This window comes from Ciconia boyciana, chromosome 2, assembly GCF_034638445.1.
Source record: "Ciconia boyciana chromosome 2, ASM3463844v1, whole genome shotgun sequence".
Lineage (NCBI taxonomy): Eukaryota > Metazoa > Chordata > Aves > Ciconiiformes > Ciconiidae > Ciconia > Ciconia boyciana.
Genome location: NC_132935.1, coordinates 67,519,545 through 67,534,466, shown reverse-complemented (window position 1 = coordinate 67,534,466; position 14,922 = coordinate 67,519,545). Strand labels below are relative to the sequence as shown.

Sequence of the window (14,922 nt, the reverse complement as noted above, 5' to 3'; positions counted from 1 at the left end):
TCCTTTCTTTTTAGTGGAGTGATATAAGCCAGGAATACAACATTTGAATTTATAATTACAAATTTTCTTCAATTGTTTCTTAAGAAAAAGAAAGTCTGTTTCTAGGACAATATGCAGTATCTACTAACACAGGACCTCACAAGTCACATCACTCTAAGGCAAACTGAAAAGCAGCAACAACATTTATTATTTTTACAGTGGTACTATCCAAAAACATTAACAGCGAGATCAGAGGCACAGTCCCTGAACTAAGACTGTTTAATGCAACAAACGGCAGGAAGCGAACATTAAAAAACCCAGAATAAAACACCACAACCAAGGGAACATCGTTAAGACCATGCAATCACAAGAATAACCTGAGTAAAAATACACAAGTTCTTGAAACAGTTAAAAAGCAATTAATACTGCCCTGCCTTAATTAATTAGCTGATTTCTCAACTATGCCAAAAAGAATGCATTTTCCAGCAAGTGATTCCTACGCTTCTGAAATTGCTCACTAACAATAAAATAATATTAAATCAAATCACATTAAAACTTAAATAAAGTAAAAGCTTCTTTAGCTAAAGAAGACACAAGACATGAATATCTGCTATTCTACTCTGGAAAAATCTAGTTGAACTGAGGAAAATGTTACTGTGTAACATCTAGATCATACAGATATACAAAACTACGTGCAAATGCAACATAATGCTATTTAAAAAAAAATTCTAAACACTGTAAAAAGATTTATTCAGAAAAAAAAGTAATACAATTATGTAGTATTTGTCCTCAGACTGTTTTAACGTCTTAGGTTTACAAAATACTCTTGCAGACAAACATGTATTTATTAATCGTTTCAATCAGACGCAGATGATTAAACTCCTTAACGGATGTGCATTTCAGTACAGTAATATCACAAAACATAGGTATTAGAATGAATAGTTCGGCAAACAGATCCCTTAAGCAAAAATCCCTTAGGAAAAATGAGCATACAGGACATTTAGGTAAGTTGGGTCTCACAAAACTCAAGCGAACTGGTAAAAATACCGAAAAGTTGAAATTGCATGTAGTATTTCCAGGACTAAAACTACTACTACGCTGCCGGAAAATGTACTCCGGATATAACAAACCAGTGCAAAGAGGAGACAAGGACTTTAACTTTCAAACACTGCTGCGTACCCTTCAGCTGACACATGCCCGTGCCCGCCGGGCTCCAAGGCCCTGCCGCCCTCCCCACACCGCCGCGGCCGAGCTCTCCTCACAGCCAGCCCGCCGGAAGCACCCGCCCGTGCCGAGGGAGACCTCTAGCGGCGCGGCCGGCCCAACCCTCCCCAGCGGGAGAGCCGGGCAAACCCCTTCAAGCTCCTCACACACCCGGAGCTTCACGCCGGCGCTGAGCCCGCAGCCTGCTCGGGAGCTGTTCAGGTTTTCCAGCATGAAAAATGCCCCTGCTGTTTATATTATAAACCTCCTGCTTATCCTAGGTTATATTCACTGCTACGCTCTGTTCTTATTCAGCAGATTCTCATTCTTTTTAACACATGCTTTCTTTACAGAGGAAAGGGATATAGATCGTTCTCCCAATTTGGTTTTACCTCGTTCATTAAAAAGTATTCTCATTTGGGCTTTTTTCCCCTTTTACTATTTTAGAGCTTTTCTTTTTTTTTTTTTTTTTTTTTAGATCTTTAACTAGGATGGGTAAAAAACCAATGTGATACTAGGGGACTAGCTGGTGCCAAGCAGTGAAGAAAAATCACTATTCTTAATGTCTAATCATATCAGCAAAATCTGTAACTGTCTTTGTATAACTATTAGACTTATTAACCTGATGAGTTGTCTCCCCCATTATTATTCCTGAGTTTTCTTTTGCAAGACTTATTTATAGTATTTGGTTTATGACCACCATTCTTGGTAAGTGTGAATCTTTTCCACTATTACAGGTCAGAATCGGAAATTATATATCGCTATGTTTTTCAAGTTGTCTTCCAGGAGACGTGCCTCCCTGAGAATCATATCTGGACATCCTTTACACATAACAAGAGCTAATCCATTCTTCTTCACAAAAAACTTAGATGTATTTATTCTCTGTTCTACTTTTAAATTAGGTTTGCAACCCTCAATTAAAACAAAATCCTTCAAAATATGGATGCTACCATGACGGCTGCCAGTCTGAAATATCAACTGCCCCAGGCAACTGGAGACCACCACTTCATCTGCATGTAAAAGAGAAGGCACTACACTTCTCCATCCCTTTCTCTACTAAATTTACTCTACTATGTAGTTATTTGTCTAAATATGCCACAAGCGCTCGCACTGCAAACCCTCCCTTTGAACCTCCCCCATCCACCTTCGGCTTTTGCTTCTACTATTCTAAATGGGGAAAAATAGTATTTTGCTGTTATGAGTGGAAGCAGATAGAAGTGCTCTGTCTACAGCCGGCTGTAGAGCAAACCCGTCAGATACTTATAGTGTGATGCATTTTAGTGCCTCAGCCAGCTTTATTTCTTCTCTTTCACAGTCCAATCCTACCCAAAGACAATAACGGACAGTGCGGTTTTTGTTTAGCCGTGCTGTAATTCCTTTGATGCTCAAAATGACTGCTGGAAAATAGGTATATTCAGGGAGGTAGCCACAAATTGCAAGCAATATTTTCAAACATGTTTTATTAGAATAAGTAAGTTTAGTAACGAACAGTTACTAAAATAGTTTGAAAGTCAATTTTACATGTGCCATAGCCTATAGACATTCATACCATATTTATCAGTGCAGTCTGTATAGAGACAGAGTCTGATCTTTAGCTACTCTGAAATTCTGATCTTGAACTGGAAGTCAAAAGAGCTACTTTGACATACAAATTTTTGCATAACCTTGCCTTAAAATGTGATTTCATATTAACATAAAACCAGTGAGAAATCAAATTCAGATGCCTTAGTATCTGCTGTACAACTGAAACCTGACTTGTAGAACAGTATTTCTACGGTTTTATCTTCTGCAGACAAGAGAACTGCCTGGATTTTTAACCCACAGTTTGACAGTAGAGACAGATGATTGCTGGATACCAAATGGCTATAGTGACTTAACACTTAACGAGCAACCAACAACATGCATATTCTTGCCTTGTTACGAGGCATGACAAAGTGTGTAACCTGAAAATGTATTGCCTGAAAATACAAGAATCACATATTGATCCTGCAAAGTAGCGCCCAAATCAAGCTCTCCATACCAACAAAACTGTTCCTCAAGCTTCCTGTTTCAATTATGCTGTTCTATAATGTTTACTGTAATTGACTTGGAAAGCTCTCCTTCACATCTGTGATGCGCTAATGAATGAAGATACAGAATTTCTGAAGAATATACAAGACAGTGTTCTGACCATTCTCATAATATCTAGTGTTGCTTGATTTCCCAGAACCTTTTCAAACCAATCATTTCTCTCTCCAGCTACATGCAAAAGAGCTTACCTAACACTGGTCTCCACAAGATGCTTCTAATCTTGTATTATTTTTTGTGTACGAACATGTTCCAAGCCACCACACGCATTTCAGTGGAGAAATAGTGAAATTTAAGATGCCCTGGAGGTACATTAGAATGCCGAGTTTCATAAGAGGAGACCAATACTTTGATTTCAAGATCATCATTCCATACTTTAATATTTTGCTGACTGATCACTAAATCAAGACAGGCTAATGCAGAGGCAAATGGAAGTATTAATGAAATCTAAATAACAGTCTGCAGCAGGATGAGAGACACGTACAAGATCCTGAAAGAAAGCCACAGCTGCTATTTATCACACAAAAACCCCTTCAACTCAAATGGAACACTGCTAAATTCTTATCTAAGGTTTTAAGAATATTTTTCATTATGTCAAGGTTAGTTTAGGATGTTCCAGCCCTGCACAGTCTCTGGCTGCTTTATTATTCTTCCTCAGTGGTGACAGCACAGCTTTCTGGGGGACCATATTGTAAATCAGTTCCCTGTAACAATGTGAGTTTTTTCTTCCTAAACTTTTCCTGTAGTTATTTTTAACCATTTCAATTAGGCTTCCAGCACAGATCAACAGTAGCATCAGCACAACCAATAGTGAAAAGCATGTGGGAGCATGAGGACTTGTGCTAAACAGGCAGAAAATGAACTGTTATTTTGTGGAGTTCATTTTCTGTCAACTCACTGAAGTGAGCAGTTCCATAGTTGTGAAAAGGGGTCAGGGGAAGGCCATGGGCAGGACCAACCCTTTGGTAGCTAGATCAGCTTATCTGTAATACAACACATACAAATCACATACAAGGAACTGTGCCTTCTACCCTTGAGCATCTTCAGGCTGCATTCACTAGAGAGAATCCTTTGTTCGGGAAAATAAAGAAAACATTTGTATCACAGTTATTGTCTGTGGCTTAATTAAACGCAGAGGAAATTGTAGTCCTGCATGTAGAAAAATCACCTCTTCTGGCTGATTGGCCAACATTCCTGTTTTGCACCTTGTTTTATTCAGATTCTTCACATTTAGTCATATTGTATGTTCACATGAAAGTATGACAGAATGAATGTAAAGCTCATTCATACTTCATGAACCTACTATAGGCACAGAATTAATATCACTCATTATGAGCTCTCACTTAAGACGGAACATCACAAAAGGTTACCAGCCTAGAGAAAAAAGAACATGAACTGACCACCATCGTCTCTGAAAGGCACTGTGATTATTTATTTTCATTATATAGATTGGGAAAGAAAGTTAGAAGCGCACGTGCTCTTTTATGCAGTTCAAATAATGCCTTATGAATGATTCGAGAGACTATCGCTCCAGGAAATACATCTCGAAAAAGGTAGTGAGGGAAAAACATATAAGCTTGCTTCCAGGCAAGTTTTATTTAGGAGCTTTTAATACCAACATCTTTTACTTGGACAAGAAAGGGGAAATAACATTCTGGTTTTGGGGCTCTTGGACTACCTTGACTGTACTCATCAGAAAAGACTTGGGAATAAGCTTTCATAAAATAAGTGAACTAAAGACTACCTTCTGTTTCTAATTTTCTGCCATGTCTTATCCTTGCCACAGGCTGTATTTTCTTACTTCGTTCTTTACTTGTATGGTTACTAGTGAGTATATAGGAACAACCATTTTTTCTAGTTTAAGAAAAATTACAATTAAAGATCATTAAAATATACCCTCCTACTTTACACAGAATTCCTAACTGCATCCTGGATGTACTGTTTTTTATCAATAACTGTGTCAGTAAAGAATTAATATAACCTACAGAATATTTAATGCTTCTAGATAATGAAAGCCACATTTTCCCACTGGGGTGGTATTAATCTTCCTGAAGCCAAAATTAATATCCTCCTGACAGTTAAGTATCCTGATAGTTTATTTTAAGTGCATATTATTAGCATCCAACAACAAAACCATTGAATTTTTTCTTCTATCCCTGTTAACACAAAAGGCTGTGCTTGGGGAACTCATAGAGATTGTTACTTCCCCAGAGTAAAGAGACTCCTAATAAGTGAGCATCCTCTTTGAGAAATTCTGAAAGAAGCAGTCCTGTTTTTTTCCTTACATTAAACTGGAATTACTTAATGGAAGATAAATGAAAAATTCATATACAGGTAATTTGGCTATGTAGAAACATTTCCATTCAGAAGTATCACATGTGGGTGTTTAAGCATGTTGCAATTCAGGACTAGAAGCAAATTGCTACCAGAATGCTTACAAGTGAAAATGCACATCTGTAGTTAAACTGCAACCCCAGCACTCATATCTGTCTCCACAGCATGTTTATTTCACAATAATCTAAGTTCTACCAGCTTAAACGATCTGTACCCATATAGTAATACAATTCCTCAGTGTGAAATCACTGGCAAATTATGTTAACGATTTTACTTCTGTTGCAATCACTGTTTCAGCTCCCAGTAAATTACATCCATGTTCAGGAAGTCACAACTGTCCTCTGAAGCTCCTATGGCAATCTTCACAGGTGCACTCCTGCAATAATTTGTATCATTTTCTGGTGGGTTTGGGTTTTGGGGGTCTTTTTTGTTTGATTGTTTTTTAATTTAAATTTTCTGAAGTCGACTTGATCTCTCCTTTTTTTCTTTTTTTTTCTTTTCTTTTTTTTTTTTTTAAAGGGTGTGCACCCTTTCAAAATTGTTTGGGAGATCTGTCCATTTTAACAAGAGAGACCAAAACATTCTACCTTTATAGTGGAACTGAAGAAAACCCAAGAAGAAAAACCAGATAACTTACTTCATTTACACGGCCTTTTGCCTACAAAGACCGAAACATTCCCACCATAAGGCTGACGAAGAAAAGACAGATACTAGAAAAGATTGTGTCCATGAAAATTCGAAAAAGATGACTTGCTAAAAAATGTATACCTTGGGTGAGATTAATTTGTCACAATTTAGACATCAGCATCAAAAACTGTATCAGTCAGATGCCTACAAGGATGACTTAGCTAGTCAGTGGGTCCTAAGGTACTCATCTTTACGGTGAATGAACTGCACCCTAAAGTGTATTAACTTTAAAAGTGATCTAGATGACTAGCTCAGATTTAGATGTCTGCAATGTAAATTTCTACAATTACTTGAGATTATTGTCACCCCGTTGTCTCACATTGCATTGTAGTATATTTAAATATTTTCCATCAAGAGAAAAAGATCTATGTGTTACATTCAAGCAAAGAGTTTAACTTTCTAGCTCCTTATTCATACTAAGAATCTTTTCCCAACCAACAGATGTGTAAAGCTTAAAAGCTGTAATACAAAGGATGTCTATCATCAGATGGAAGACTTATCATTAAGAACATAATTATTATCATTAAGCAACCACTCAGCAAAGGTTATCGTATCAATGTATAACCATAGTTGTTTTCAAAAAGTATTGCTATTTCAAGTACTATTAACAGCTGAAATTTCTGACCCTACCTTACTAACTTCAGGAACTTTCTGCAAAGGTAGGTGTGAGAACACTTACACTTAATCTGCTATCAAAGAAAGGTGGCTAGGTGGACCAATAAGTAAGGGAATATCCTAACTCTTACTTCCAGAGTTACATTAATGAAGGCCGAGATAGAGAGATTACAAGAACCCTTTGCTGAGAATCCAATACATCTTTCCAGATAACTATTGTCCAGGTAGACATGCTCCAGTGACAAAAGCCATTTGCACAAAGCATGGCAAGACAAGGATAACATAGCGACTTTGAGTTCTGAAACCTCAGTTTCCTCATTAATTGCTAAAGATGACCTAGATATTAAAAATGCATTAGACAGGGTTACTGAAATCATCAGATCACCTTCACTTTTTACCTATGTTGAAACCCTTAAAACTGAAAGAACATGGAATAGCATGGGTCAGTCCTCCTAGCTACGCTATCAGATATATTTTTGATAGAGACTATGAACAGCATTTATATCACATGCAGAAATTTTGATAGTGTTTATTGATATCCAAAGCAAAACAGAGCTATTTTTGACAACTCAGAGTTCTGAAAGATGGCTTCTAGGACACTTGCGGGACAACAAGCAAAAGCACTTGAGTACACCAGAATACCTAGGAGGAGATCAACTACACAACTGCGAATAATATAGTAACTACTTAAAAAGGAGTTAGAGATGCCATTAGGAAAAGATGAAGGGTTAAGGAAGTACTGTGAGACTATCATTCATATTAATATTATTATATAATTAATAATATATTATAATTATTATAATACTATAAAAATAATATAGTTTTGTGTGACTATATGGGTAATTCTGTAATGTTTACCTGTAATTTATGAAGAATCTCTGTATTATCAACTAATGAGGATCTGAATTTTGATCACTGGATGTGATTGCTAGCATTTTGGAGGACTGGAAGAAATGCTTTTACTAAGTAAAATCCTTATGCTACGGTAATAACAAACACGATGGCAAGCAGAAGTTGTCTGTTCTTCTGCAGACAATAGCTGGAAGTATAAAACTTGCAGAAAGGTGGAGGTTAAAAATAAAATATAATAGAGAGCTGGTATGTACGTACGTATATGTATACACACACTCACCAGTTATAGCCAGGTTTGTAAATCACACAGGTATAGTCAGAAGCTAGTTAATGTAACTGTTTATGGAATGATGTTACAGCTGTTCATTTAAGTCCTATCCAACCAGAAATCCATCCTAGAGAAGAAAGGCAATTAAAAGTCCTAATTCATTTTACTTGATACTCATGACTTATGATTGAATTCAGGAGTATGCCACATTTCTGAATGTTTGTTCTATAACAGGGATAAAAAAAACCATGCAAACTATTTTACTAGGACTGAAAGACATGAACTGGCAGTCCTTTTAGTTAGCTAGTCCTTCAGGGAAGTCTCCAGACAGAAAAACAGGAATGGCTTCATCTCAAGTGAGCAGACATTTCTACCAATACCTTAGCACAGTTACTGGATGCTGGAGAGAAAAGAAAGAAAAGAACCTTATATTGGCTGTAGTTTTAGCTGGTACTGAGGGAAAGAAGTATTGCGATGTCTGTCTCTGACATACAAATGGCAAAAAGCATCCTGCAGAGAATGAAACCAATCTTTCTTTCAATAACCAGGATTACTAATGGGAGAGTCACCATCTTGAATCTAAACACATGAAGGAAGACAATCAGCTTCCTTCTGCCCAAGATGACCAAATCATTCTTTCTGTTTGGCATTAGAAGAGTATCTTCTCACAAACTCTTTGCCTCTGAGACAGTTCCGTGGCTCCCAAATACAGCAGAGACCATATTTTGTCAAATCAACTGCACGACTGTTTCAGAGGAACACCTGTAAAGGGACACATAAAGGAAGCCTGTAGAATGATAACCTAAAAAGACTCAAATATTCTGGCAACAAACTCTAGCCCTCAGGATGTCTGCTGCGATCTGATGAGTAAAGTCCCAAAAGCACTCCCAAGAGACAGCAAAAAATGGCAAAAGTAATTCTAGTACCTAGAGAGGAAGTTTCCTACTCAGGAAACCTAACTGCATTTTACATCCATCTGCTTTAGTTGAGAACCCATGTGTGGAAAAGTGTCTTCTCTTTCCTGCCTCTTCACTGGTTGCATGTAAGGTCTGTGCATTAATCTTAACTTCTGTCTCCAAAGAAAATGAAAATTAGGATGCAACTCAAGTGCAATTTAGGAATCTGAAATCTCCAAGCACTGTCATTCTGTGACTACAAATGAATGGAGGTTTCGAAAGTCATGTAAACCTGTTTTGAAGAAGTGCAGGACAGTGACTGACTGACTCACAAGCTTGAACACAAAAAACTATAAAGTGGCCCTGGTAAGTATGTAGATTCATGATTAACCAGCATTGACAATAAAACTTTGGAAACAGGTGATTTCCCAGCATTTTTCTTTTTCTGTCTGAAAGTCAAGTTTTAGTATTGGTTACTGAGGAAAAATTTTTTTTACTTTGGGGGGAAAAAAATTAGCCCTTATGTTAGAGGAGAACATAAACCAAAAGTATCAGAGAGGAATAAGAAGAATGCAAAACATTATTTAAACAGCCAAAACTGTATGGAACATGAAGTTGTTTTGAATTTTAATTTTCTATGTTTTGCAGAAGGCATTCATGACAGAAATGCAGATCTTAAAATGTTAATAAGGAAAGACTGAAGACAAAAGTTTACACCCATGAAATGTTAATTTTGTAAGCTGACATCAATAGTAACTGCTCAGAAGGCAGAGAATGCAGTTTTACAGGACAGCTAAACAGTCAGTCAAATGCAAAGCAGCTGCAAGGGCTGTCTCCTGACCACTTTTTGCCACCCCAGCACTATGATGGCACAAGAACTTATGTGGCTATGGGGCGAATCACATCTATCTAGTACATAACACAATAAATGGGTGACTGCATAAAACCTTCTGCTAAAACAGCATGAGGTAGAGCAGTACCTTTTTTTCAGCTGCACTGTCAACTGAAAACACATCTAAGATGGTCCAAGTATTACATGGTACAAATTGCCCTTTCATGATTGCAGCATGACATAAAGGAACTGGAGAGGACATGCAGTTAAAGGGTATTATGCCAAGGCAAAATATCTCTTGCCTTAAACAGCTGCAATACAAATATCCACAATATGAACATATATACAAAGATTTAAACAAAAATTTATATTGTTTATTAAGCTAAAATGTATTTTAAAAACCTGGGGAAAATGTAATTTTAAAAATTAAGTTTTTAATATTATTAAAATGTTCATTTGCCTATCAGGTCATAAAATCTAAAGCCTGTATGAACACCAGGCAAGTATAGTATCTTACAGCAATTTTTTAAGTCTCTGACATTGTTATGTTTATGAAATACCTATCTTTGAAACAACAATATCCACAGTAAGGGGGTCACTTAGAAATATGAAGTTAAGCCTGGTACACTAGAGACAAGGTTATGATGATGACTGAAATATTTCATCAGGGTGTTGTGGTGTGTAACCAAATAGATGAATTAGCCTATTTTAACTCAACTATAACCTATTGTAACTAATTACCATGCTAGTCAAGTAATGTAGTGCATTACTGTACACATTTCGAGAATGCATTCACACTAGTTTTTAAATAGTTAACATTTTTACCTAAGAAATTTGCAAATTTAAAATTTTAAATCAACACTTCATTCCCAATAAGGGATGCAGTAACACAGACCACACAGTCCTTATGGACTCCCATGCAAGTGTTACTGAACAATGTCATCCTATAATCTTCCCAAACGGTTATCTATTCAATTGCATATATCCCTCCTTACTGAATACTTTGACCATACTATAGCTACCTTTATGTAAACCTAACTAAAATAAAACAAAATAAAATGCAGAGTATATTAAAAAGTATATAAAACATCTGAACAATGTGAATGATTATGAATAGGGGACAAGTTATTATAAATAGAAACAGTTTGCTACAAAAACCATGACAGGTACTCAAACTGGTACCAAAAAACACAACTTAGATAGCCAAAACAACTTTAACTTTTGAGCAGTTACAGTTTTAAACATACTATAAAAGGTAAAATAGTAAATAAAAAATTGTTCCTTTCAGTTTGAGTTTTTAATCTTCTCTGTGGAGTCTTTTTCGTGTTTATGAACTCAAACTTCTTGGTTAGCTAGCCAACCCACCTATTTTTTTTTCTTCTCCTGTCAGCAGTTTGCTCATTCTCCTGTAACTGTGGACACTTCCCCCAGCTCTAAACATGCTCAAAATTCACTGCAGCTCTGAAGTTACACTTTAAATTACCTTTTATTTCATTGTTGAATACTTCCTTTAGCACCTCTTCAGTGGGACAATGTAATTGGACAATATAGACTAAAATTGTAGAAGGAAAAACAGACAGTAATGGATTTCCCTCCTAGTCCTGGAACGGATTTGGTATTCCATATCCTTGAAATTCTCAGACACAGCATTAATAGTTAACAGTACATGGCCTTATATCCACTGAAATTAATAGTAACATCCTAAGGAATATCAGAATGTAAAAAATTTAGTCTTTACTTAGAACTGGCTATCCCAAAATAGACAAGGACTATTTTTCCTAGAAAGTACAAGTTCTTAAAACAGCAATGAATTATACTGTCTCTGCAGACAGCTACAAATACACTGAGTAAAAACATTAAAAAATAAAAAATAACTCTCCAAAGATTTACTTTGGGATGGGCCAAGTTTTTAAAAAACTCATAGCATTATTTGACTCTAAAATAATGAAAGCCTGTAAAGATATAATATGCTTACTCAATACAAGAAAATCTCCATTATACCTATTGTGAATGCCACAAGTTTATACAACGGCAGAGCATTTTTAACAGAATTACCTTTTGTGCAGCAAGATGGAGAGCAGTTCTTCGGCTACGATCAGCTCTATTAACATCAGCTCCAGCCTTCAGCAATGCCTCTGCACAGTCCAGCCTGTCAGCCAATACACAGTACATAAGTGGAGTTCTTCCAAACTGGTCCTCTTTATCTTTCAGCTCAGAGTTTCCTAAAATTAAAAAAAAACACCAAAAAACAAAAAACAAAACAAAACCAAAAAAACCCACATTAAACATTTAAGTCTATGTGTATCTAAGAGTAGTACTTTTTTATTAAAAGGGTACTTTTAATTAAAAGTAGTAGTTTCTTATAATAAATGAATGGAGTGATCAAAATAAAGGAGTATAAGATAAACCCAAAGTTACTACTTTTTACCCTGTTTTTACTGACATTTATAGGGCATATCAAAATATATTTACAGAAAAAAGTACATTCGGAAAACATTAGTTCCACAAATACACCTACCACCAGTAACAAACACCATCTACAATTATTCAAGGAACACTGAATTTTAACAGGTAAATTAATTTTTCTTTTTAAATATTCCCTTGTTTGCATGCTTGTTGATGCTTCAAAACAACTCCAACAGAGACATGCTTCTCCTTTACAAACACAATTCACTTTACCCCAGCATATTATACTTATCTACATATCCAGTAATTGTCGTCTTAATTATAATTTCTATTGATTGATCTAGCAGAAGAGTCAAGCAGATTAACTGTGAATCAAGGGGAATATCAAGGATTAAAATTCGTTCCCCACCAACCAAGCTTCTCACAAAAAAACACTTTTAAGCAGGATATTGCCAGTTAGAGCAATCCTTTGCTCACTCGCTTCATTGCCAAGCTCCTTTATAACTGTTGAGTGAATACCGTGTCGTTCTCATGAGTCATTCTGTAACACCTTCTCTTGCTTAAAAATTGTGATTTGCACTGAGAAAACTCTTTCTGCTCTGTAAAAAACAGTTTAGGAACCTTTCCAAGCTCTTATGTGAATGCAGCTACAAAAAATTTTTTTTGTTTTTCACCTATGGCCTTGTCTTCTCTTATTCCCCCCTCACCTTGACAATCGACTAGTTTTATAGTTAATTTTTATGCCTCTAGCAAATTATGCCTTAGAAAAAAAAAAAGTCTTTTACTGACCTGCATCTACCTTCCTCAGACACAGGTTACGTTTTTTGAAGAACACCTTGCTTTTAATATCCACCCTCACACTGCTGTTTAGCCATGCTCACTTCCCTTTGACCTTCCTAAACTCTTCCTTTTGTTAAGTGCTTTTGCATTTGCTTCACAGTGCAAGCAAGGAGTTTACTCTTTAGACTAATCTTTAGATTCTTCTGAGCAAGCATTTTCATTTTAATGCCCTTGACCATTTTTAGAGTACACAACTATAGCAGGCTGCTGCTGCTTATCCATGTATACTCTGGTCAAGAGTTACAAAATCTTGCTTAGTAACACTGACTCAGGTCCTACACAGCAGTCAAGAGCAACTCAAGAATTAGTTCAGTTCTGGGTTCACTAAAATTTCTGTTGCCAGCCCATTAATGTTTTCTAACAATTTAGTTTTAGGATCATATCCTCAATAGCCATTTACCCAAAACCCATGAAAGTAACCTTCATTACTAATGTGTTTCCTGTCAATTCAGACTCTGATCTCCCTTAGCATGTCACACATACCACCATCCAGTCAGATGGACAGTAATAAAATGTTAGTACTATAGCTTCTTATTTAGACCTGTAAATGTAATCATTAAGTGTTTTTTTGGTGTTTAAGCTTGCTTTATATGGTCATCTGTTAATCTCATTTGAATCCAAGACTTGTTTTCTGCTTTGGTTTTTAAGTGTATCACCACTCCTCCACCTACATGGCTTCCACAGATCTATCAGAATACAAAGCATACAGAAAAAACATTGTCCACATTGATGCCTTCCCTTCCACAGATTTTACATTTTCACCATATTATCAACAGCCTCATTTAAAGCATGACATCCTAGTTCTCCCATCTAATTTTTTTAGACTTCCATATATGTAGAAAAACATACACATTTGTTTTGGTTTTCTATGCAACTTAAGCGAGTTTGAATAGGATGTTATCTTTTCCTACTGTATTACTACATAAATGAAGATAAAGAATAGCAACGGTTCCACATTCTGCAGATAAGCCACTGGGAACTGCATATACCCTTATCAGCTTTTCCTCATTTTTACCTTTAGAAAACTTCTCATAATAAGCATAACAGCCAAGTCTTGGATTTTTTTCAATGAGTAAATGACCAAAGTATATTTTTATACTGAATAAAAATCAGATAATAAATCTAATAATAGAAAATTACATTTGTAAATTTATACAGGTGATTTTTTTCCTGTGAGACCTTGCATAAAAGCTACATAAGAATCTGGTCTGAACTTTGCTTAGAATTAGAGAAGATAAAGTATTATTCATTACTCTTCACATCGAAACAAAAGATATCAACAAAGCTTAATTTTATGGTAGCGTATTTAAAAGTAACTTTTAAGACTTTTAAAAAATAATTTGCAATATATTTCTAAAGGGGAGTTAAAAGCTGTGTAAGTTGAAAGGTATTTGGATTATTATTTATGTCCTGTTATATGTAATTACATTTTGACATGAAAAAATAAACAGGTAATATAATTTTTACTAGCACTATGTACATATTTGATACTGTTAAAATTCTAATTTTTATCAAGATTTTTTTGAGAAAAAAAGCTCATGTATTGTCTTTAAATATTCACTTAAGTGTCATCTTATTTTCATTATTGAAGCCTACAGTTCTTTACTTCTACTTAAAATGAAAAGTTGTAATATTTACTAAATGCATTAGAAAGCAGCATGCAGAAAAAAATGTCACTTGTTTAATTAATTACATGGCCATTTGGAAATAACTCAAAATGTAACATAGGAGTTACACAGGGAAATCAAAATTTTTTTTTATTTTCGCTAACTTGTAAAAACATTTGCTAGATTTGCATTTCACAGTATTACAATTCCATTGCAAACTGGATGCAGTTTCAAGATACTTCTTTCCTCCACTATTAGAAATAAGTATTTTAAAAGTTATACATACATATTGTGAAACTGTCAATGTCTTACGTCTCAATATTTTAGCTAACAAGA

The 14,922-nt window shown here is 35.6% G+C and overlaps 1 protein-coding gene across 5 annotated transcripts in view; it reads right to left on the bottom strand.

Moving 5' to 3' along the window:
• The window catches only part of INVS (inversin), a 102,676-nt gene that overhangs the window by 76,888 nt on the left and 10,866 nt on the right, over positions 1 to 14,922 (bottom strand). For 2 of the 5 annotated variants that reach the window (XM_072852878.1, XM_072852879.1), the window contains exon 3: positions 11,789 to 11,955. In XM_072852878.1, the coding sequence (XP_072708979.1) occupies positions 11,789 to 11,955 (167 nt within the window). Of the gene's footprint in view, positions 1 to 8,017; positions 8,768 to 11,216; positions 11,286 to 11,788; positions 11,956 to 14,922 lie in introns of those variants that run through there. The other 3 variants (XM_072852881.1, XM_072852882.1, XM_072852880.1) reach the window with 3 other exon arrangements.